The 25,179-nt window shown below is 32.4% G+C and overlaps 4 protein-coding genes across 6 annotated transcripts; 3 read left to right on the forward strand and 1 right to left on the reverse strand.

Moving 5' to 3' along the window:
- Positions 1–1,398: 1,398 nt before the first annotated feature.
- On the forward strand, positions 1,399–8,950 carry LOC124945333 (DEAD-box ATP-dependent RNA helicase 8-like). Of its 3 annotated transcripts, none has more exons than XR_007099979.1 (10): positions 1,399–2,059; positions 2,555–2,615; positions 3,315–3,549; positions 4,153–4,391; positions 7,621–7,872; positions 7,964–8,144; positions 8,218–8,306; positions 8,391–8,464; positions 8,545–8,674; positions 8,756–8,950. XR_007099979.1 is itself a non-coding variant. In XM_047485751.1 (9 exons), exons 1-9 carry the CDS (start codon positions 1,704–1,706, stop codon positions 8,621–8,623), a joined length of 1,566 nt encoding a protein of 521 aa, XP_047341707.1. In that variant the 5' UTR covers positions 1,399–1,703; the 3' UTR covers positions 8,624–8,950. The 3 variants fall into 3 exon arrangements, 1 of the variants encoding a protein (XP_047341707.1); XR_007099978.1 differs by having other exon boundaries at positions 8,761–8,950; XM_047485751.1 differs by having other exon boundaries at positions 8,545–8,950.
- A 2,558-nt stretch (positions 8,951–11,508) lies between these two features.
- On the forward strand, positions 11,509–14,774 carry LOC124945097 (O-glucosyltransferase rumi homolog). The gene is made up of 4 exons (XM_047485469.1): positions 11,509–11,694; positions 12,957–13,765; positions 13,874–14,084; positions 14,228–14,774. The coding sequence occupies exons 1-4, from the start codon at positions 11,509–11,511 to the stop codon at positions 14,582–14,584; spliced, it is 1,563 nt and encodes a 520-aa protein (XP_047341425.1). The 3' UTR covers positions 14,585–14,774.
- Positions 14,775–14,818: 44 nt separating this feature from the next.
- Positions 14,819–15,434, forward strand: LOC124945098 (putative ripening-related protein 1). The gene has a single exon (XM_047485470.1). The coding sequence runs from the start codon at positions 14,842–14,844 to the stop codon at positions 15,403–15,405; it is 564 nt and encodes a 187-aa protein (XP_047341426.1). The 5' UTR covers positions 14,819–14,841; the 3' UTR covers positions 15,406–15,434.
- Positions 15,435–15,734: 300 nt separating this feature from the next.
- LOC124944669 (beta-amylase 7-like) lies at positions 15,735–24,218 on the reverse strand. The gene is made up of 11 exons (XM_047484984.1): positions 23,829–24,218; positions 23,147–23,586; positions 22,671–22,955; positions 21,893–21,970; positions 21,150–21,353; positions 20,354–20,548; positions 19,923–20,087; positions 18,953–19,213; positions 18,423–18,641; positions 17,209–17,428; positions 15,735–16,311 (listed from the first exon to the last, which is right to left on the reverse strand). Exons 2-11 carry the CDS (start codon positions 23,573–23,575, stop codon positions 16,286–16,288), a joined length of 2,082 nt encoding a protein of 693 aa, XP_047340940.1. The 5' UTR covers positions 23,576–23,586; positions 23,829–24,218; the 3' UTR covers positions 15,735–16,285.
- Positions 24,219–25,179: the final 961 nt, after the last annotated feature.

Below are 25,179 nucleotides of genomic sequence, written 5' to 3' on the forward strand. Positions count from 1 at the left end.
TTTACACATTTTGGCACGTTTAACATGTTTTTAACATGTTTAACACGTTTTTGGTACGTTTAACACATTTTGACAAGTTTAACACATTTTTGACACATTTAACATATTTTTCACATTTTTGGCATGTTTAACATATTTTTGACATATTTAACACATTTTAATAATGTCATAAGTGTGTTAAACGGACCAAAATGTATTAAAGATGTCAAATATGGTAAATGTGCCAAAATTTATCAAATGTGTTAAACGTGCCAAAAATATGTTCAACATACCAAAACGTGTTAAACGTGCCAAAAATATGAAAAACGTGTTTAACGTGCCAAAAACATGATAAACGTGTTTAATGTGTTAAAAACGTAAAAACATGTTAAAAATGTAAAAACGTGTTAAATGTATCAAAATTGTGTTAAACGTGCTAAATAAGTGAAAAACGTGTGAAACGTGTCAAAACGTGAAAACGTGTTAAATGTGTTCAAAACGTGTGAAACATGTCAAAAACGTGTTAAATGTGTTAAAATGTGTCAAACGTGTAAAAAACATAAAAAAAAACATGTGAAACGTGTCAACAACGTGTTAAACGTGTTTAATGTGTTAAGAACGTTTTAAACGTGTTAAAAATATGAAAACGTGTTAAACGTGCCAAATATGTGAAAAACTTATTAAACGTGCTAAAACATGAAAAACGTGTTAAACATGTCAAAAATGTGGTAAACGTGTTAAAAACGTAAAAAAATGTGTTAAACATGTTAAACGTGCCAAAAACATGATAAACATGTTTAATGTGTTAAATATGTAAAAAAAACGTGTTAAATGTGTCAAAAACGTGTTAAACGTGTCAAAAACGTGTCAAAAACGTGTTAAACGTGCCAAAAACATGAAACGTGTAAGCGTATTTAGTATGTGAAAACGTGTTAAAAATGTCAAAAACGTGAAAAATGTGTTAATTTGGAATTACAATTACGACCTAAAAGATTGGAATTGAGAACTATCAAATTACACTATATTGAATTTTAATTCCAATTTCAATTCTTAATATTAAAGTGTCTAATAAACTTAAGAATTGAAATTGATTCTTCAATTTTAATTTCAATTTCAATTTCAATTTCAATTTTAATACCAATTCCAGGGTTACCAAACACACCCTAAGAGAAAACATTGTTTTTAATAATAAAATTGTAAGATTTGAAATAAAAGATAGGAAAACTCAATTGACTCAACAAGGAACACAATTTAATTTGACAATAATTGGTAAAGATGAACAATTTGACAAAGTTTAATGATGAAAATAAGATAGAAGGGCAGAAAAGATGGAGTATGAAAAGTTGAAGGATAAGTTGGGGTTAATTCCTTAAAAAGAATTTGATAACAAGTTAGAAACGGACGCCCTAAGTTTTTGTTGTTGTTCTAACCTCCCTCCCCTCCCGACAAAAATCGACAAGTCATATATTGGTTTCCCATTTGATCCCCGACTCCCTTCCCTCTCTCGCTTGAATATAGCCTGAAAGCTCGTTGTTTGAATAGCAATCTCTTTTCAATTCAATTACATCATCATTGTCGATACAAAATTGCTCTACTTCTCTTGCATCATTACGATTCATCATCCCCAATTCCATACCGCCACTTTTCAAGGTCCTGTAAATTCCTCCTCCATTTCTCTTTCTTAATCCAACTAACATTTTTAGGGTTTTAGTTCGCACGTTCTCATGAATAACAATAATAATAATAATACTCGAGGACGCTATCCACCTGGGATCGGCGCTGGGACTGGTCGTGGGGGTTCGAATGCAAACCCTAATCTCCAACCGAGACATTATCATCAGCAGCAGCAACACCACCACCAACAACACCAACAACAACACCAACAGCAGCAGTATGCACAGAGGGGTCCAATGCAGAACCATCAACATTATCAGAGTCAACAACAGCAGCACCAGCAGCACCAGCAGCAGAATCAGAATCAGAATCAGAATCATCAGTGGATGAGGAGGAACCAACTAGGGACAGATTCTGGCGCCGTTGAAGTTGAAAAGACCGTGCAATCAGAGGCTGTCAATTCGAGGTATGTTATCCCTATGTCCTTTTCATTTCGGCTTTGATAAATTTTTGGAGGGATTGGGTGATGGGCCACACAACATTTCCATCCAACATAATTTGTTGAAGAATTGTTATTGGTAGTCTTGTTTCCACTTTTTTATTTGGTAATGGTTTTTGTTGACTTCTGGGATTCTTTAATTTTGTAAAGAAATTTGCATTTACTTAGAAAAGAACTGTAGTAAACTACCCATTTCAGAAAACCATCTTACATAAATAAAGAAATAGAAATGTAGTAGGAAATTTGGTGTTGGGTACTTTGGGGCTTAGAAGTTTACTGTGCATTTTTCAGCAATATATTTTTTGAGTCTCTGCAGTGTGTGATTTCTTAAATTTGGTACCATTTATGTTGTTATGTGGTTTACTCTATGTAGAATGTTACTAGTAGAGCATTATTAAGGCGTATATCATTGATTCTTGAATCTTGATCCCATTAAGGATACCATTTTACTGTCCTTTTCAGTTCTCAAGATTGGAAGACATCACTAAAGATTCCTCCTGCTGATACTAGGTTTAAGACAGAGGTACACACTATTCTCTGCACATATTGAGTTGACATGGTTTAATCTAACTAAATATTGCTGTAATTGGCTGCAATTCCACATTTGACATTGAGCTTTATTTAAACATTGTTATCTGGTTTGCAGATTCTTGTATGTTGGAATATGGAACCAATTACACATTAGACACAAATTTTTATTCTGAATGATTGTTTGGTCACCTTACTCAAGTAAACCTTGTAAAGATGAGTTAAAGGTCCTTTAATAAGAAGTATATTAATTCTTATAGCATTGTGGCTATGAGTTTGGACACCTATGAATGTCTTTTCTTGCCAATAAAACTTGTGTCTTCATTTGCGACTTCTAAGTTTCATTCACTCTGGAGATAGAATAACTACTTTGTCTTTCAAGAAGAGTGAAAGGAGACACACCAGTGCATCTCCCAAATTTACTTGGTATGGAAGTTAGAAGTGTCATTTTCTGGAGTGTAAAGTTTATGCCTGCATATTCACTTTACTATATTTACATGGTTTAGTGGCATATGCAAGTTGCAAACCAGGTTACCCTTTTCGAGAGTCAGCTATACCTGATACAACCTAAGTCAATGAATTTAAGTTCTTAATTCGTATTTAGGAGCCCCTTTTTCTGACAGTGTGGCCCTTTGTTTCTTTGCTAGTCTTAGTTGAACTTAGTGTTGTGTAACCTGTTCTTTTTTCTTTCCAGGATGTCACTGCTACGAAAGGAAATGAATTTGAAGACTACTTTCTGAAGCGTGAGCTACTGATGGGTATATATGAGAAGGGTTTTGAAAGGCCATCGCCTATTCAGGAGGAAAGCATTCCCATTGCACTAACTGGAATTGATATCCTTGCTAGAGCTAAAAATGGAACTGGAAAAACTGCTGCCTTTTGCATTCCTGCCTTGGAGAGGATTGATCAAGAGACCAACGCCATACAAGGTTCTAATTACTGAGATTTTGGTAGTAAAGACTGATGTAGCATGTAATGACCTATGATTTACCTTTGAGGGTTTCATCAGGATATGTCTTGATCGTTCATTTATGTCTTTCTTATTATCTTTACCAACTTGCCTTGATTTTATTAGGCGGCCAAGTCTCTAATCCTAAAAATTTACTGATAGGATATCTGATATTTGATTTGGAGTAAGTTGAGGCCATGTTATGACTTTTCTTCTTAGATTTGGTTGGCGACTTGGTACGTGATGCTTCCTTCATGATTAGACTAGATGAAAAACTTGTAAATGTTTAATTTGAATAAAGTTGATATTAAAGTTAGGTCATTAATGGTAAGAGGCAGAATATCACATGCTGCAGTGCAGTAGCAGGAGCTGTTCAATAAGTATTAGTAAACAGAGAAAACCATCAGTAATAGGTTTCTTGATTGCCTTTTAATTTAATGATTTTGTAAGCCATTCTGAGTTCATATTTTAATTTTATACTGCCTGTTGTCCTTCCATTCTTGGCATGCTTGGGTTTTTCTCTATGCTCTGTTCTATAATCTTGTTTTCTTGGCTATTGTCTAATGTTTATCTTGTTGTGCAGCTGTTATACTTGTTCCAACAAGAGAATTGGCCTTGCAGACATCTCAAGTATGTAAGGAGCTTGGAAAACACTTGGAAATTCAAGTCATGGTTAGCACTGGTGGAACCAGTCTAAGGGATGATATTATGCGCTTGTATCAACCAGTTCATTTGCTTGTTGGGACTCCTGGAAGGATTCTGGATCTCTCAAAAAGGGGCATCTGTGTTTTGAAAGATTGCTCAATGCTCATCATGGATGAGGTACATGTTACTTCCCTTTACCGTTTCATTTAAAACTTTATATGCTGTTATTGAAAACATTATCTAGTACTATTCACACATTTAAGATAATTACAAGCTCAAACTACAGAACAATATGATTATCTCTCTGTACTTTGGTATGCACGTTTTGGATAATGGATGGCGACATTCTGATATGAAGAATTTCGAAAATAACCTAGATTTTAAATGAATTTGTAAGAACCAGAAGTATACGAGAATGTAGTGGAAAACAACATACAAGAACCCATCCAACTTTATTCACACATTTACAATACTGTTCTTTTAATATTTTTACTAATATTATCTAACTATCTTCTTGACTCTCTTGGACTAGACCCATAAACAGTCCAATTGCAGTTTTCAATCCACTAAAATATTAAAAATACCCTAACATTGTATCATTTCTCCCCCACAAAAACTTCATTTCCCTCAATCAAGGAAACTCATTAACTGTACAAAAAAAATTCAAACACAAACAAAACAAAAAAATTATTTTCTCTTCAAACTGAACTCTTTTCATTCTACTTTCATTCATTAAAGTTTTGGACTTCTTTGATCTCTACCTTCCCAAGACTATTTTGGCCCATTACTAAATCATTTTCCAGCCCTTCCACTTGCCTCATTTACTGCCGTTGCAGAAAAAAACAACAAGCTTTCCCTTCCATTAGCCATTGGATTGAAAATCCTTAGTTATGTTGAAGGTGGTCTATGCAACTAACAGAAGCTGTGGTTGTAGGTATTGAAGAGAACTAAAAGACAAAAAACAACTCACAACATCGACTACTTCTCATCTCCGGTTTATTGATCTTTATTTTTTCAATAGATATTTCATCCTCTTTTTCTTAAAAAAAAAATGTCAACTTTTTATTAAAAATAGCGCAAGATGCGTTCAAACGTTACAAAGGGAAAAAAGCAAAGCAAAGCAGAAATAAAAAACAACCTAAAAATTTTAAATGCTTAGTAAGATCGAAAATTCCCATCCCGTACAAGCCTTCCTTTTCCATAACTTTTCCCTTCGAAGACTCTTCTATTTCTTTCTTTCCATATTGTCCATCACATGATGAGGGGAATTGGTTTCCAGTCGTCCGCAATGTTGTTGCTAGAGCTCCTGTTAATTCATTTGACCCAAAAGTCAGCGACATTTGTTGGTATCCCATTGAAAATGAAGAAAGTTCTGTAGAAGAGTCCACATGCTCTTCGCAAGGTCACAATAAAGAAAAATATGATCAATGAATTTTTCACCCTTCAAACAAATGTTGCACCTACTAGCCAGATGAAATCTGTTCTTTTTCAGTATCTTAGATGTAAGACTCCTCCGTTCATAGCTTCCGAGGCAAAAAAACGAGATTTTTGACAGAATTTTTGCTTTACACACCTCTTTCCAAGGAAATTAGGATGGAGTCTTTGGAATGGACGCATGGTAAATGTAGATAGTCTTGAAATCGGGAGAGCCGGTCAGAGAAAACTTGCCGTTGGTCTCCAACTGAATCGAAACATGGGTTAGAGCATCCACGAGAAGAGTCAGTCTCCTCTTCGATGGAGAGTCGTCTATTTAGAGGGATTCTTCTCCAAACAATTTGATTAGATGTGAGACGAAAAACAGTCGGCTACTTTAGCCTCCAATAAATATTTCAATATTTCATCCTTAATTCCTCTTTATTTGCTTAGGGATTCCGTCTACATTCACCCCTCCTTAAAAATTGTTTGTCCTTAAACAAACATTAGATTATGAAAAAAAATACAGTAACTTCATTTCCAGATGTCATTTGTTTGTGTTGATTGAACTTATAAAAATTGACTATCAGAAACCTTGTTACATCCAGAGGCTTTGTGGGGGTTCTAGGTTCATATCCATCATTGTGCAAATGCGGCTAAAAAATGCGCACCTCCTACATTCCCCAAAAGACAGAGACCAAAATTTTGCAACTTTTCACCACTTTCTTTTTTTGAATTCATAAATGGGTCTGTTTGTAACCAATGAATAACACATGGCTTTGGTTGCTCTAAGGGAATCTGTTCTTGAACAAGTGTTGTGTGAGTTTCTGCTAAAGGCCTCACTTATAAAATATTCTTGCACTCCTATTGAACATTTTCTTGGAAATATTGCTTTAGAGAAAAATCTGAAATTACAAACATGGTACTGTTGCTCATACTGATTTTCTTTTGATCACTCTTCTTTGGCAGTTCTTGATCATCTTCTTGAATTATTGTCGGTTACAAGATTTCAGATTTTTTTATAAGATCGAGTCCAATCCACTCTTTCTTTGGCCTCTTCATTATTTGAACATCTCCGCAAAATCTTTCAAAACATTTTCAATAGCTGCTCTCCCGTCTCAGGTTTAGAGATCTTGCAATGGGAACCTCCGGTTGAATCAAACAAAATTGACTTATAATTGCTCCATTAGTTCCATCCATGTTAGAGCTTTTGATGGATTTCTAGAAAAAATAAAAGAAGAATACCAATTTCCAACTGATTCCTTTATATTCCTGTTGCAACTAGTATTTTTCTTCTATTGTCATATTCTCCAGTCCAGAGAACTTATCGGCTTCCAAGATCCATTGTTCATGTCGAATCTGGGGAGACATTGGCTTTTCTCCCAATAGTAGATATCCATTTCTCTTTGATGCAACAACTATCACTCAAGAAAAAATAATAATTTGATGGAAACTGGCATTGGCTGAACAAAATGTGAAAAAAGAAAAGAAAAAGAATTGGTGCTGATTTGATTTTTTTTTTTAAAGTAACCTTAGAATATTATACTAATATTATCTAACTATCTTCTTGACTTTCTTTGACGAGGCTGTAACCAGCCCAATTATAATTTTCAGTCACTAAAACATTTTAAAAGTACCCTAACATTGTATCACATTCATGTAGAGAGTGGGTTGCCACACCATGTTCTTAGTGAAAGTTTCAGCAGTGTCTTATATAATAGTAGAACTGTTTTACATTTTACTAGTATTGCTAAATAAAGTGAAACACATATTGCAACATGATACAAACTACTGGATATCTTTAAGGTGAAGATTTATTTTTAAAGTTATTCAATATTTCTATGGGAGATATAGCTTGTACCTTATGGAAAGTATAATTTTTATTTGAGATATTGCATGTATGTAACTTTTAGATACTCATGGACTGGGTTCAGTTGCATTAATTATTTTGGTTGGAATTGAAGAGGTTGATTCAGTTAGATGAATTTTTCAGGCTGATAAGCTCTTATCACCAGAGTTCCAGCCCTCGATAGAGCATCTGATTAGTTTCCTACCAGCGAATCGTCAAATTTTGATGTTTTCAGCTACATTTCCTGTAACCGTGAAGGATTTCAAAGATAGATATCTTAGGAAGCCCTATGTTATCAACCTCATGGATCAGCTGACTCTAAAGGGTATAACACAGTTTTATGCTTTTGTTGAAGAGCGACAGAAGGTTCATTGTCTAAATACACTGTTCTCAAAGGTTTGAGCTTAACCTGGAGTTGAGTTTTTTTTTCATTCCACAAACATTTTTTTGCTTACACCTGAGTCTTGATGATGGATTCTTCTTACAGCTTCAAATAAACCAATCCATCATTTTTTGTAATTCGGTGAACCGGGTTGAGTTGCTGGCTAAGAAAATTACAGAACTTGGCTATTCTTGTTTCTATATCCATGCCAAGATGCTTCAGGATCATCGTAACAGAGTGTTCCATGATTTCCGTAATGGTGCATGCAGAAATCTAGTTTGCACAGGTATGAGATTTGATTTTTTTTTCTTCTTGTTTTTGTTTGTTTGTTTCTCATCCTTAATGAATTTGAGCTGCAGATCTCTTTACTAGGGGGATAGACATTCAAGCAGTCAATGTTGTGATTAATTTTGATTTCCCTAAGAACTCAGAAACATATCTCCACAGGGTAAGCTTTTATTTTATTTTATTTTATTTTTTAAGTTTGTCGGTAGAATGCTTGGTTAATGGTTGTTCTGGCTGTCACTTTCAGGTTGGACGATCTGGAAGGTTTGGACATCTAGGACTAGCGGTTAATTTGATCACATATGAGGATCGTTTCAATTTGTATGTGCAATTGCATTTTAGTTATTATATATTTTAGCGGTTGCATATGATCTTGACTGATTAATTTGAGATGGATGCAGGTATAGGATTGAACAAGAACTTGGAACTGAAATTAAGCAAATCCCTCCTCACATAGACCAAGCTATATATTGCCTGTGACTTTTGTGTTGTTTGAACCAACTTATGAGAGAATGAATAACGGAAAATCTGGTGAGTTTTTGTTTGTTTTTTTGTACTTGTGTGAATCGATGGACATGTCGATGTTCAATGGATGGATTCATTGGTGCCTAGGTCAGGTGGTAGTGATGTTGATGAATCAAACAAAGATAAACAAACATGAGCATGACGCTTTCTTTCGATGATAATATCTGTAGGACTTTTATTATTAGATAGTTGTCCTGTAAACCAGATTGTTGCGGGTTCGATTAGACTTTGGAATATTAAGTTACATTTCCTTCTATGTCCAGATTCAATCTCTCAACTCTAGTATTATCTTTTGTACTTTCATGTTTGGATTCTTTTTCTCCTTACATTTCATGTGTAGAAGAAGAAGAACTATCTTTTCTTCTTGCAAATTTAAGGGAATAATTGCTTTTTCATCTTTTGTTACATTTGGGATCTTTCTTTATATTGTTTTTGTATCTAATTTTAAAGAACTTTATTTTATTTTAATTAAATAAAATTAATTCTAAAAAATTATCAAACATAATAAAATTTTTAAATAAAATAAATAATTTTACTTATAATAAAATAACTTTAGTTAATATAATTTGAGTGTATATTATTTTAATATTCATATAAGCATTGTAATATATTACTTTTTGGTTCAATTGCTATTTGAATATTGTATTTGGATTGTTTATTTTTTCTAATTAATTTATCATGTTATTTTAAGATTTTATGGCGTATTTTATTAAATTTCTGAGATTGACGTATTTTTATTTGTTGAATTCGTTTTTAAGTTACTAAAAAAATTGTTATATAAATAAAGATTTGAGAAAATTTAATCAAATTTGATATTTATTAATTTTATTTTATTTTTTTTAACGTATAAAATATTTGTAATGTTTGGTAAATTTTAAAAATAGTTTATTATTTATAAATTAGTTCAGATAAAAAAAAAGTAATAATATGTAACTAGTACTTATAATCCAATTCAAAATTGGATTCATATTTATATAATCAACTAAATTTCAAGAGGATTAGTTAATTTGGCTGTTAATATTAATAGCCTATGATCTAGTTAATTTAGCTGTTAATATTAATTGCTTATGATCTTGACAGCAATAGACTACAGACTTTTTCTTTTTTTTTTTTTTTTTTTGTCAACCCATGTTTTCAAATCTCAAAGAGAGTAGTGAAGATTTGTGCAACCCTAATTACACGTTTTTCTTTTCAAATCAGTTTTCTACACCTCTTTTTTTCATTTTGAATAAAAACTTTAACTATTTGTCTTTTCAATTTTATTAAAATTAGTATATTTTATTTTATTTTATTACTTTTGTTTCATACATTGTTTCTAACTTTGAGGATTCTTTATAATAGTTTCAGTTAAAAGAGAGGACTTATTGAAGGTAGGATTGTGGTTATCTGATTTAAAAAAACCTTAAAAAATGAGGGAAACCATAAATAAGTTTTAAAAAGTATTTTCTAAATATGATTTTAACACTTTGAAACAAGTAGATTTCAAAGTTTTAAGGATTTTATTTATATCAACAAATGAAAATGGTTTAATCTATAAATAATTTTCTATCAAAATTATTAAAAATCATTCCTGACCCTTGATACATTCTTGCCCTTGAAATCAATGGCTCTCTTTTTTTTTTCCTTTTTATTTTGGGTAGAATTATTCTATAGTTGACTGTTAGGTAAGTTAAGAGTGTGTGATAAGTTCTAGTATATCTTTTTTTTCTTCTTTTTTTTAGAATGGTAGGTACCTTTTATTATTCTTAAATTGTTATTGAATTTTATATTTCTTATGTAATTTAATTATTTATATTTATTTATCTAGTTATTATTTATTTTAATTTTTTTTATTTAAAACTATTATTATTTATAGATTTAAATTTAATATTTATGTTTATATTTAATACTTTTGTTTTAAAATTATTATTTTATTAGTGTTTTCTTTAAAAGATAATTGAGGATGATGAAAGAACATAATTAAATAAATCTAAAAGATAACTTTTTCTATAATAAAATAATAATTTTTTTATAGAAATTATAATATAATATATTAAAAATATATATTATTATACAGAAATAAAAATTAAACTTTTTATAAAATAAAGAATAAATAAATATATTAATAATTTTATATATTTAATTGAATTTAATGAATCAAATTTGGGACAATTCATAATCTGTTGTGCAAATTATAATTGGCAATTTTTTACACATGATTTTGATAAAACAATACAAATAAAATTTAACTCTTAATTTTTTTTGTTTATAAAATAGACTAACAAATCAAAATTAGGTAACTCTCAAGACTATAAATTATTTAAAATTTGATTTTATAAAACCAAATTAATTTTTTATATTTAAAATTTTAAAAATAAATTATTATATATTTAAATAAATATATATACAAATAATAATAGTTAACTAATATATATTTTTAAAAATTCTCAATAAATTTTCTATTTGATTAGTATGTAAACAGTTAACTATTTTTTTTTTGAAGTAAATTCTGAATTTTGAAGTAAATAAAATATGCTATGAAAACAAACTGAACCTAGATGACGATATAATGGGAAAATATCTTAACCGATTACAGGAAAAAAGGGAAAAGGATTGAATAGAATTAAAAAAAAGCATTTATATATAATAAATAAATTAAAAGTACTTTGACTTAAAAATAAAATAATATAGAGTTAGGTTAATTTTAGCATCTATTTTTTAAAATATTTTATTTTTATTTTCTTAAGGAATAAAGAAAAGTATTAATTAGAATTATAGAAAGTAAATAATTAATTATATTAGTCAAATAGGTTATATATATCCTTCAAGCCTTCTTCTCTCAAGAGATCATCAAGAGAGATATGGAGAAAGTTGATAATGAAATAGATAATCAACCAAACACGACCTTAGACGAAGCACGAAGATTATTGCCGCCATGGGAATCGTCGAAGACAACCAAGACTCCATTAATGAATACTACTATGGTTGCCTTCATCATCTGCTTCCTTTTCTTCGGAGCTTTTGCGTTTTTTCATTTCAAAAACGACGTAAGTTTTCGTTCTTTTCAAAATACTTGACTTTGTAACGAATTATTGTTCGTTACAAATAATTTTGTTTCAATTGATTAGATTAATTGTATAAGGTTTTGAATATGAATCACAATTAATAACTTTATAAATTTGTATTTCTCAAATTTTTAATATCTGATTAATTATAATAAATTATATTTTATTGTCAACCCTTAGATAAAGATTGGAAAATATTCAAAAATATGATCGATATCTATTATGATTTGAATTTGAATTTAATAATAGATATTTATAATGAATTATTAATTTAGTATCAATTTTTTCTATAAGGATAATGCGATTTGAAGATGATGGGTGTTTAGTGGAATTATAATTGATTAGATGTAGACTTTTTATTATTTTTTCTTTAATTTTAATCTCATAAAATTAATATTTTTTATTATCAAATAATAGTTGCTTTTGTTTTTTTTTTTCAAATATTTTGAAACGTTAAACTTCTTCAGATCTCTACAAAGATGATATTTTTTTTTAAAAAACAATGAGAGACTCTTAAACAAAATTTTTGATTGTTTTTTCAGAAATGGAAAACAACAAACCTTCTATTAATTAAAACATCATAATTTAAGCCTTAATTTAAATCAATGATATATTCTTCCAAGAATAAATCCTATTTGTAATGTTAAAATAGAATAAAATAAAATAAAATAAAATAAAATAAAATAAAAATCATCTTAGTCTAGTTAACTAACATTGGGTAATTAAATCAAAGTCAACTAACTTTGTTTTCTTACCAAACAAATTCCATTATTGTGGCAAATTTGTAATTATACCTAAATTGATATACAATTATTTACTAGGATATTGAAAAAGTAGACCCTCACCAATAAAGATTAGAAAATTTTATTTATTCAGTTTTCTATTTTATTTTTAATTTTTTTTAATTTGATATTAGTTGCAATGATATTTGTGTATACGATTCTGATTTGGATATTATTTCAAATACTAATAAATTTAATTAAATATATATCATCACTATATATTTATTTATTTATTATAATATGAATTTATAATATATATATATATATATTAGAAATTAAGATATTAAAAGGTAAAATTTTCAAAGTCGGTCAAGGTAGGATGAGAATGATAAATTCATTTTTCTATTGTCATTCCTAATTTTTTATTATCTATTTAAATTATTAAATATTCAATAAATTAATAATAAAAAAATATTATATTAAATTTCTAATTTAGTTGGTTTTGAAATATGTGTGGTGCAGTCAAATTTCTTAGGTTATTACTCCCGGAAATCAAGTCCAAGTAATCTTTCACCAGAGTATGAAGTTACATATTTACCCTCACTGAATTGCACAAGAAGTGAAGATGATAAAAAAGATTACATATCAGTTAAAAGGGCAAATCGGACATACGAGATTCCATCAAATATGACGTGTCCAAATTACTTCCGTTGGATTCACGAAGATCTACGGCACTGGAAGAAGAGTGGAATCACAAAGGAGATGTTAAACAAAGCCAAAGAAAAAGCAAACTTCAGGGTAATAATCATCCGCGGGCGTCTCTACATAGAAACATACAGCAAAGCATTTCAAAGCAGAGATGTTTTCACAATATGGGGATTTATCCAATTACTAAGATGGTATCCTGGTAGAATTCCTGATCTTGATCTGATGTTCAATTGTGATGATCCTCCAGCCGTTGGATCATCATCTATGGAGTACCATAATAATGGTGGTCCTCCTCCTCTGTTTAAATATTGTTCTGATAAAATGAGTCTTGATATTGTGTTCCCTGATTGGTCATTTTGGGGATGGGCTGAAGTTAATATTAAGCCATGGAAGAGTTTGATAAAGGAAATGAAACAAGGGAATAAGGTTAGGAATTGGGAAGATAGATTTCCAGTTTCTTATTGGAAAGGAAATTCTTATGTGGCTACAACTAGGAGAGATCTTTTCAATTGCAATATTTCAAATATTCATAATTCTCATGCTCTTCTTTATCAACAAGATTGGATTAAGGAATCCCAACAAGGGTTTAAGGAATCTAATCTTGCCAATCAGTGCATTCATAGGTATGTATTATGTAACATCATTTGTTATGTTCCTTTAGCCACGGTTTTGAAGAACCGTCGCTAATATGTTGTGTTGTTTGATGATTAAATGTTTGTTTATGTTTGAAGATACAAGATATATATAGAAGGAAGGGCATGGTCTGTGAGTGAGAAATATATAATGGCGTGTGATTCACCGACTTTGTATGTTGATTCGAGTTATTACGAGTTTTTCTCGAGGAGTATGTTTCCGATGGAACATTATTGGCCTATAAATTCTAATGATAAATGTAAATCTCTCAAGTTTGCTGTGGAATGGGGCAATAATCACACTTCAAAGGTATGTATTTTATTTTCAGTCTTTATCTAACTCTTATTATAATATTAAGACAAATGTATATTAACTCATGAACTCAATATGAGTTCATTCTTTAAATATGAAATTCTAGAAAGTAATCTATGTATATGATAATGATGATGCAGGCAAAAGAGATAGGGAAAGAAGGAAGCAATTACGTAATGGATCAAGTAAAGATGGAATATGTGTACGATTACATGTACCATTTATTAAAGGAATACGCTAATCTCTTGAAGTTTAAACCGGAGGTGTCCGTAAACGCGACAGAGATGTTCCCGGAATCCATGGCGTGCACCGCAGACGGTGTCTGGAAGGAATTTATGATGGAATCGTGGGAGACGGATCCCAGTGAGAGATCGCCTTGTTCTTTATCTCCGCGTTTCAGTAAGAAAGAGCTTAAATCTCTCCGTCTCAAGAGAGAAAGATCGATTAAGAATGTTGAATCAATGAAAAACGATTATTGGAAGAATCGGAAATGGTAACTAATACTCAATAGTCACCATTGTCTAATGTATTAACAAATTTTTGTCTTTTTTTTTGTTTGTTAATGTAAGACTTATAAAACAATGGTCAAAACAATATAGAACTTACATCTTAGAATTACCCATATAGTAATAATTAATAGATCGTGGCAGAAACGTTGGATTCAATTATACCTTTTTTTCTTCTCAATCTCTCCCTTCCCTTCATATATAAACAGGTTTTCCTACACACCAAGTTTCTCTTATCACAAGTGAGGATGAAGAACATCATCAATATACAAACCGCTATTATTATGCTATTGATTTTCTCTATGGAAGTTAACAGTTGCATGCCAAGTGGGCGAATAAGAGCCAAAAAACACCCTCCAAACTACTGTAATCTTGTTGGCGATGACATCTGTTGCATTCAAGGAAGAATCTACACCACTTACAACTGTTCGCCTCCTTCGATTACTCATAATTCAGGTAGTTATAACGCGCTTCTCACACTCAACACCTTTGAAGGTGGCGGTTACGGGCCAAGCCAATGCGATCATCATTACCACTCCGATAAATTGCTGGTGGTGGCTTTATCGTCGGGTTGGTTTGATCACGGAAATAGGTGCCTAACAAATATTACTATCAATAATGAGGCTAATGGAAGAAGTGTGAAGGCTATGGTGGTGAATGAGTGTGATTCCACCTCCGGTTGCGATAAAGAAAGTAGTTACTTGCCTCCGTGTGGAAACAATATTGTCGATGCATCTGAAGCTGTGTGGAGAGCTCTCGAAATTCCTATTAATGATTGGGGCGAGCTTAATGTGACGTGGAGTGATGCTTAGTTAATGTTTTAATGAAATAAACAAACAAATTTGTCTTATAGACATCCTATGAAACTAGAAAACCTTCCGTGTATTTCGCCAAGTTGACCTAACTCCAATCCACAAATATTTTGCCAAGTTGCCATAACTTCAATCCTGCAATCAAGCCTTGTTAATAAGATAAAACTAAATACAAAACAAAATTAAAAGCCTCGTCGAGCAAGATTTCAGCTGAAATCAAAAGATCTTTGTTGCTTTGTTCATTGACAACTTAATGAAGCTTATTAGGATGATAAAAATAACCCATCTTAAGAGGATAAAACAACATTTTAAGAATTTGGTGTTACTAAGAGTATTGAAGCATATAAATTGTACTAACTAAAAGATCAAGAGTTAGAGATATACATATATTTACTTAAAAGATAGACAAAAGAGAAAGGAAAAGAAAGATGGCTAGCATTCTACTTCAATACATAGTGAAGGTTTTGAGTTCCTAATTCAACTTACTCTTTCCTCACCCCCATTGCAATGCTTCATACAAAATTAATCAGGACAAAGAAATGAAATGCTTTTAACTAAATGGGGTCAAGTTCTTCTGTTATATATATGGCAACAGTAGTTCCATCTGTTTTTCCCAATTTAACCAAAACCATAAGTTACTCGACAAACTTTCATCGCCATTGAAAAATGTGATTTCTTGGATTACTACTGAGAATTCTTTTCCAGCTTCATCCATACATACGAGGATCTCCAATAAATTCTTCCCTACATACAAACCATGACAACAACCCAGGATGAACAGTTGGTATATATGCTGCAGATCAGAGACATCTTGATTGGTTAAAGGGGTAGTAGTAGAAGAGCCTGACAATCATTTTCACAAGTTCCTTCATTTGCATAGTCACTGAAGATCAAGAACTGCTTCCCCTGTAGTGCAAATCAAATGGGGTTGTAAGTAATTTAATCCTAAGTGAAATAAAAAAAAGGGTTAAAGGGTTTCAGATTTTCAGATTTTCATTTTTCTATTGAGACCATGATTTTATTTTCCCCGAAACTATACTACAACATCCCACTTCCACGACTCCCACTTCAATCAAGGTACTTTGAGTGGAAATCGAATTCGAGACCTCATCCTCTTAGTTCAATACTCTTACTACAGTCTTACCATTTAAGCTACTATGGGTGAACAATTACAATGTATTGTCTTTCAACATTATGTTAGCTACATACCCATTTCCAGTTAATCAGCAACATATACAGATATAAATTGGAAACAACTAGTCTAGCAATTTTAGGAACACAAATTGGTCAAGACCTGGAATGAAACAAAATTCTACTAACCAAGTTATACAAGGACCCTATACTATATCAAACTCTAAACAAAATTCTACTAAACAACTAGTGTAGCATTCCTTCTCCTATGATGTTTGTTTCATTTTTTTTTTCTTTCCAGTTTGTCAAGGTAGGGTGCCTGTCAGCAATGCAGTCCCATCCTCTTCAAACTATATCAAATAACTAGATCATAACAGGGGATAAAGAAATACAATTTCTGGCAGACACCACAATAGCATGCTAAGATTTCTAACATATTCCTAATTCAGATTGAGGAAGAGTGTATTTAGTATTTCAATCTTATATTCAAATCAAGAAAACAAATCAATTTTGTCTTGTGGTCTCTAACTCTCTATCATCAGCACATGCAATGAGCTTAGAAAGCAAAAGGTTGCAGCATGAAGTTTTAGCTTTAAATTACAATCCAACTAAAATAAAAAGAATTTGCATTGAGTTGTATAACAATCATAAGGGTAGAGATTCAGTTCTTACCATGCATTCTCTTGACAAATCTTTCAAACTCTACGAAATTGTGCCGTTCCATGAGAAGGGGGCTCAGTCTAAGATAAGTAAAAGCAAATAAATGTCTCCCATCTGGATCATTGAATGGTTTAGCTCTTTCAAGTATGTTGTTGTAGCTTTCTCTATCATGACAGGGAAGAATGTTTTCACTAGCAACTGGTATACAATCATCCCATGCTGCATTCAATACCTGAAAATGAAAATTGGCTATCAAAAGGCAAAAAGCTGTGGATGATAAAAGTATATTTGGCAAAAATGAAGAATTAAAATCATTTCAACAGACATGAACTTGTAAGAAGCAAATCAGGAATTTTCTTAGAAATATGTTGTAATCATGATTGATGATACGAGGAAGAATTAGGGTTAGGTTACCTAACCCTAGACTAAGCTGGCAGGGCATTATGCTGAGTTGGCAAACAAATAAGCTGGATTAATTCAGCAAGTTTTTATACATTGGTTCATTACAGCTATTAAATAGTTAATTAGCTTTTAATAAATGACGGGAGAGTGACATATAAAAGGAAAGGGGAGAAGAAGGCTGCTGGCAAGGGCAACTAAACAACTAAATACATTTGTGAATTGCTGACTTCTTTCTCAAGGTCCAACTCTCTTTCCCTTTCTAATCTCTTTACATATCGCACCTATTATTCTAGCTCCTCTCATCTTCAATCTTATGCCATCTTCTACAGTTGTAATCCTTATTCTTCCTAATCTAATAATCTACACTTCTCAACTAAATAAAGGTACTATTCTAATTCTCAAAGCTAGGTTTAGCTCAATTCTAATACCTAGCATAAAAGTTAGTTACAATCTTATTTATCTTTTTCTAGGAATGAATTTGTGATGTTTTTATGAGTAATGAGCTCATACATAAGAGGTTTAGGCCTTGTTTGATTAAGGGTTATTTGTATTAAATCCAAATAACCCCTTATCCATCATCAATTGTTTCATCATTCAAATCATCAACTAATAACCTTACTTATTTTTTATAATATTTTAAATATTAAATTAAAGGATATTTTAATCATTTAACCCAAATAATAAACTGTTTCATCAACAAGATTTTTTTCAAAAGTCAGATTATTTCAAACAAGCTCAACCACCCCCAAAAAGGAAAATGATCAGGCTAAATTGCAACTTGGCTACAATTAACACTTTTCTCATAGAAATTAACTTGTTCTTACTTGCCAAGATAGCCCATCAGGATCCGCAAATCCGTCAGAGTAGTCAATATGCTGCTCTAGCATGCCCAGTTCTGCACACCTAAAGTTTACGGAAACCTCGTGCTTCTTAAACATTGACATAATTGCGGGATAACCATCACGATTTGATGGGTTATAAAATCCAGCAGTTAATTCAGCAGCATGGCTCGCTGTCTTATACCACCAGTGAATACCTGATAGCTGCCCATATATTATAGAGAAGAAATGATTTAGTCATATAATATTCATATCGTAAGCACATATTATATATACACATGATTTTGCAAATCCATGACTAAACTCAAAGGGACATGTATTCATACCTAAACATGATTTTATAAGCTTTACCCTTAAAATAGTTGTGTAATTCCTTTATTACATATTAACATCTTCATCCATAACCTAATTGGACGAAGAATTTTGAGACTAAAGAACTTAGTAGCCATCTCAATGCATGCTTCAAGCCTAAGAACTCTTTGTGAGACAAAGAAAGAGTATCACAGCTGACTTACTTTTGAAGCAATGCGTGTGTCTTCGAAAGCCAACTTTGCTAGAGAAAGTACGCGGTCACAATGGTCTACTAGAACCTGAGAGTACCAATTGAGGAAGAATCTGCCGTAATAACCATCATAATCACCACCATCACAGAAAAAACCAGTCTCATGTGGCCGCGAAATATAGGAACCTGCATTATCTGGTCCTCGTGCCCAAAAAGAGTGCCCTCTTGCTTCTGCTGCCTTCCTCAGGCTTTTTAACAAGTACTGATCATAGCACTGCAATGAAGCTTTTATTATTCTACCAATACTACTTTGATCAGTAATTTCACATCATACAAGTGTAGTATATTCCAGGAGAAAGTTTGGGAAAGTTTGAAGCAATATGATTCTATAATAAAGCTACTAACACTAAAAGCTATGCCCATCAGACTGACATAAGCTATCATATTCTGCTAGAGAGGTCTCATCATTGACCAGAATTCAAGTATTCAATGGAAGGGGAAAGTCAGTATAATAAGAAATGGAACAATACCAAGAAAAAGGATAAGTGGTTTCCCACCGCTACTTAAGAAACAAATTACTACTTTTTGATATATGAAGGAAAGAGAAAGGAAGAACATTATAAAGCTAATACAGTGAAAACCCAGTCATATATGAAGATCAACCCCTATTCATCCTTCATTCTGGTTTGTCTTGCTCCTTCCTAAATGGAATTAACCATGGTACTACAAACTAATTACAGTGAAACCCAGTCACATTAGCTTTAATTTACAAAAAATTTACATTGAAGCCTACCCACCCTCATTTATATGCACATAAATATACCTTATAGCAGGAGGAAATGGGATAGAAGAATGTGGAATTTAAGAATAAAGTTCTCCATTTAGGGAATGTCATCTCTAAATACGGGGAACAAAGAAAAGCAGAAAAAATAAAGCACCCAACTTTATATTTTAGCTCTGGAAAATAGAATTCATACAAATACCTGAAATTCACCAATGCCAGGATATCCCCAACCATGCTTGACAGGATTAGATGGGTATCGTAATTCTCCACAAGGACCCATCCCTATCTCTATCATGGAAATGACATCTTCCTCAAAGAATTCATCAAATTCCACCCGGAAGCTTCTCATGTAGTCAAAATAAACCTAAACCATTTTTACACAAATTCGTAAGTTGCCAAACTCCTGCTCACAAAGATACAAGGGACAATTAAGTGAAAAACTGATTCACGTAGAAGCCTATTGAATTGATATAGCTAGGTCTATAAAAAGCCTAGAAGGTTCAGTTGTAGGTCAAGGAGAAAAATCATCAGTAAAAGTAGCAAAATGTGGTGATAACGCATATTCTCAAGATATGTTTCAGCAATATCATTTTTCTTATACATCATAGGGAACATTAATGACTCAAAAACCTCGATAGCAGTTCTGCCTCTTAAAACACGTTCCTTGTCAACTCCCCATGAAAGACACTCATGGTTGCGTCTTCCTTCTCGATCTGTGAAAAATATGTCAGGATTGCATCTACCGATCTCAGCCACCCAATGGGGAAGTGGAATACAAACATCATCACCGACGTTGCCTCCACATTCATGAAATGACATTACAACCTAAACACATTTCCGTGAACACCATTATTAGCATAACACAGGCAGAAGTATAAAGCAGAAATGAAGGACAATTTGATGAATACAACTTATTCCCACATTTTTACAGTCAACCTGCATACCCGAGAAATCTAATGCATACAATTGATCAGGGATCGAAGCCACAATTCTGTCTTGTTTTGAAATTATTTTGTGTATCTCATCAATATGTATGTTATTGCTTCTCATTCCTACATCTCATGTGTTCAATGCATGTGCTTTGTGTTTCTCATCAATATACATGCTACTATTTCTCAAAGCTATATCTCAGGAAGAACCCCCAACATTTGAGTGAAGATGTGAAAGCCGCAGAAATGAAGGACAATTTGTTAATATAAATCTAAAATTTGGTCGTCCACTATGGTAATCAAGATACAGTAGATATATGCAGAGACAAACATTCCACAAAGTACAGTAATTTTGTTATCCAATTTTCTAAAGATCCAAGAACAGAGAAATCTCCAACTATAAAAAATACAAAAAAAAAGAGGCAGTGCTCAGAAACGGTAAAAAGCAGGGGCAGCGAAACTATGAAACTAAACCAGTAAGCAAATATTCAATTTACCTGCAATTTCATCTTAAGCTCACGTATGATTTGAAATAATCTTTTATACCCATTCCACTTATACTCTAGGGGATTAATTGCTTCCACTATGCCCCACCAACAATTAACCATAACGCCATCGATGTTAATAGATTTTAGCAATCTTAGCTGCTTTACAAGAGCATCTGTATCAACAAGCTCACATTTCATATTGATGATGCCCAACTGCCACGCAAAAGAAACCCATTAGAGTTGCATACTAACTGAACAGATTTCAAGCTTCCAACTTAGGAAAGCTGGAAAGGGAGTGCAAAGAAATATGAAACATCTGAAAATGGGCAATGTTAAACATAGTTTTTTTTCTCTCAGCTAATGGGAAAGGAGAGCGGGGTTAGTAACAAGCTACTCCTTCTAGACATAACTATAGATGCACTTAACCACTACAAAGTACTCAAATTCACCGATAGCTCCTCCACTAATAAGGGAACAAGTTTGCACTTCTTAATCCTTGAGGAAAATAGATTGAACTCGTAACCTTAAAGAGAATTTGCAAGCCTTTCAACTAGACAAGCGGTTTTCAGTAATTATAAAAGCCCACAACAAATAATGAACAGAAACTGGTAAAATATCATGAAATCCTACATATAAATGGAACTTATGGTCATAGGGTAAAACAAAAAAGAGCATACAAATTTAGGTTAGTGTTGGGATGCAATGTAGTCCAAATCAACATAATAAATAATCAGGAACTGAAGCAAACTTACAGGTAACATCACATAAACAGGGACATAGGAAGTTCCGGCAAAATCACGCTCTTGTAACTTTGAAGGTATATCAATAGCCTGAAAAAGTCAACATACCTCAAAAGCAGTCAACTAATTGATATGTACTATTTACAATATGAAAGGAAAATATTCACTATCCTATCAAAATAACTAAATGTAGCCATGGGAGCAGAACATTTTGAAGATTAACATCTGCCCTAATTCCATAATATTTCTTTTTTTGAAAAATGTAATAGTATTATTTACAAGCCCTAATTCCTTGATATTGTTCGTGTTACCTAACAAGAATTCCATAATTATCATGATGTTCAGTTTGTGTTAAGAAAGAATTTGTAGATGAAAAGTAGGGCATACAAAAATAATGTTTTTTATTATCTATACTTTTCTTTTAAGTTTTAAGTCACGTCCATGATTGGATCATTATGGAACAAGCAATACTGAATGGAAAGTACAATTCTATACTTTCTTCATGTAATTTACTTTTTCAAAGGTTTGGAATGCATTTAAGTGCATGAGTAAGAAAGTAGAATAGAGAAGATACACATTGAAGGTTAAGAAACTATCTGCAGTTGGAGTTTTGTTATGAGTATGCAGTATACTTGATTTCTATATAGGATGGATAAAGAGAAGCAAATAAAAAAATGGGAAGTAGGTAATCTATCCTTAGAAGCCATACTATTTTTAAGAATAAACAGAGACGGCAACCAATAATGTGCTAAACAGAAACTATCGAGACACTTGAGCAATTCAGAAAGACCTGTTTGTCATCAACAGTATCCATGGAGCCTCCAGTAAGAGCATGGTTTTCATATCTCTCTCCATCTCCTACCATAACAGAATTCTGGGACAAAGCACTTGAACATAGTTCATAAGGTGATGAACTGGGTATGAAAGGACTTCTTGCTTGGCATGTGTCATGTGCCAGAGAACTCTGGTGGCCAGATGAGGTTCCTCTTGAGGAAATGGGTGGAGTCTGTTGCATTTGCATCTGTGAGGTAGTTGTGGAATCAGTGGGTGCTCCACCAGCAGCAGGTCTTGTGCTCTGTAACATTTTATTGGAGAAGGGATACACATTTTTCTATTTAGTGAAGTGTGTCTAATATATTGACAATCTCGTACCCAAAAGTGGAGATGAGAATTGCAGGTAAAACAATGAGGCAAAGTACAGACACTACTACTATTATTGTGTCTGTTAATACAAGCAAACTAATTCCATTTAATATGGTACAGTACCTGAGATCTGGAAGGAAAGGTGGTGCCATCAGGAAGAACCACCCAACCAGCTTCCCTGGCCAAAGCAGCAATGACATCATTAATGTCTGCCCTAACTCTAAGGTTGTAGTTCCCATGTCTCCGTAGCCCTGCCAAGATTTTTGCAGTGACTGCCCTCCGTTGCCTCTCCCTTATCTTTGTCCTCTCCTTCTCCTCCAACCGTCTGCACCTCCGGCCACCTCCTTGAGGTGTGAACTCCTGATATTGCTGGTGCTGCTGAAACCGATTGTTGTTGTTGCTGGTTGACGGGATACCACCGTCGACATTTATCATGGGAGGAATGGTATTGTTTTTGTCATCGTCTTCATCATCTTCTTCTTTGACATCCATTCCCATTTCATCATCATCCTCTTCACTTAATCCAAATTTCTGCATCTCTGCCGCCATCATTTTTTCCACCTATAGGATTATTTTACAGAAAATGAAAACCATTTTAAGGACGGTACACATGAAGAATAAAAAAAAACTATAAATTGGGAGATGGGAAAGAAGTAACTAGTAATAAGCACCAACCAACCAACCAACCAACTAACCAGCCTAGAGAGAATTGCATTACCACATTGACACAATCTTTTTCCTGGATTATTATAAATTACAGCTAACTGAGTGAGAATTGAAACACTTTTCAAGTTGTCTTACTTACCACCAACTTCAAGAAATGATATACAATTGATGTCTCCTAGGAATTCGGTATCATGAAGAAGGAGGTGACCATTATTTCTGCAACTTAAAGAGCTCTTTCTCAAACAACCATCATATAATTATAATAATAATAATAATAATAAGCTCCAACATGGTACAAGTCCCTCGACGGGCAAAAAGCCATTAAACGAGGAATGGTCGAGTCGGCGGCAACCGGAGGAGAGAGCTGATGAGTATAAGATCTGTGGACGGAATGGAGTTGTAGATGAAGAACCGGCCGAAGACGAATCTGGCCGTTTTCCGGCAAATATTCCGGCGAGAGGAGGAGAGTGATCAGAGGAGATAAGGATTGGTAAGTGTGCGAGGGCTAGGGCTGGTCACGCGTGCGAGTTTTAGGACCTGAAAGGAATTCTTGACTTGACACGGGTGAGCCCTCTTGTGGGCCCCGCAAGATTCATCAATTAAATGCCACTTCCTCTTTCTCTGCCTATTCTATTTATTATTTTGTCTAAGTAAATTATAATAATAACTACCATATTCCTATTTTTGTTTTTCTGTACAATGTAAGTATATATCAAATTTATAAACTACTTCTTGCAATGATTTATTAGAATAATTTTAAAAAATATTAATATTGATTTTTTTTAATATTCTAGTTAAAAAATTGAATGATATGATTAATGTGAGGGGATGAAATTAATTATAATTTTGTTTTTCTTAAAGTATTAATATAAGAAGTAGAAAATTAATTCTTAATAACTTATAAATTCAAATAAATAAATAAATCAAATAGTTGGCTTAGAGACTAAAGGTCTCTCATTTCTACTAAAAAGCTTGTAAATTATAGTGAAAATAATTTGAATGTGTTTTTTTAAGATAAGGTGAAAAATAATGAGAATATTAGATGTACTAACTTATTTCAGAAAATAAATTTTAATTTAAATAATAAAAAACTCAAATAAATAAACCCTTTGTCCAAATATATTTTAAAAGTAAAATCTACTTAAGAAGAGTAATAAATCTGTTCATGTGTTCTTTTTATATGATAATATAATTAAACAAAGAAGGTTAAATAATTGACAAATAATATTAACTTTCCTTTTATAAAAAAAAAAAGAAAACCATTGCTAATTAGATGTACTTAGACCCAATTTTTAATAAAAATAAAATTTAAACATTTGATTTTTTTTTTCCTTCAAATATGAGCCCTCAAACTTATGGGGTTCAAAGTCATGATCCAAAAATATAGTAAGATAAGATTCTTACAACTTAAACTAATCCAATAAATTATAAACATTTGATGGTCCAATGCTCTACTAACTTAACCTCTATTTTCTTAATAAGCATTCATG

This window comes from Impatiens glandulifera, chromosome 7 (assembly GCF_907164915.1).
Source record: "Impatiens glandulifera chromosome 7, dImpGla2.1, whole genome shotgun sequence".
In the NCBI taxonomy this organism is placed as follows: Eukaryota; Viridiplantae; Streptophyta; class Magnoliopsida; order Ericales; family Balsaminaceae; genus Impatiens; species Impatiens glandulifera.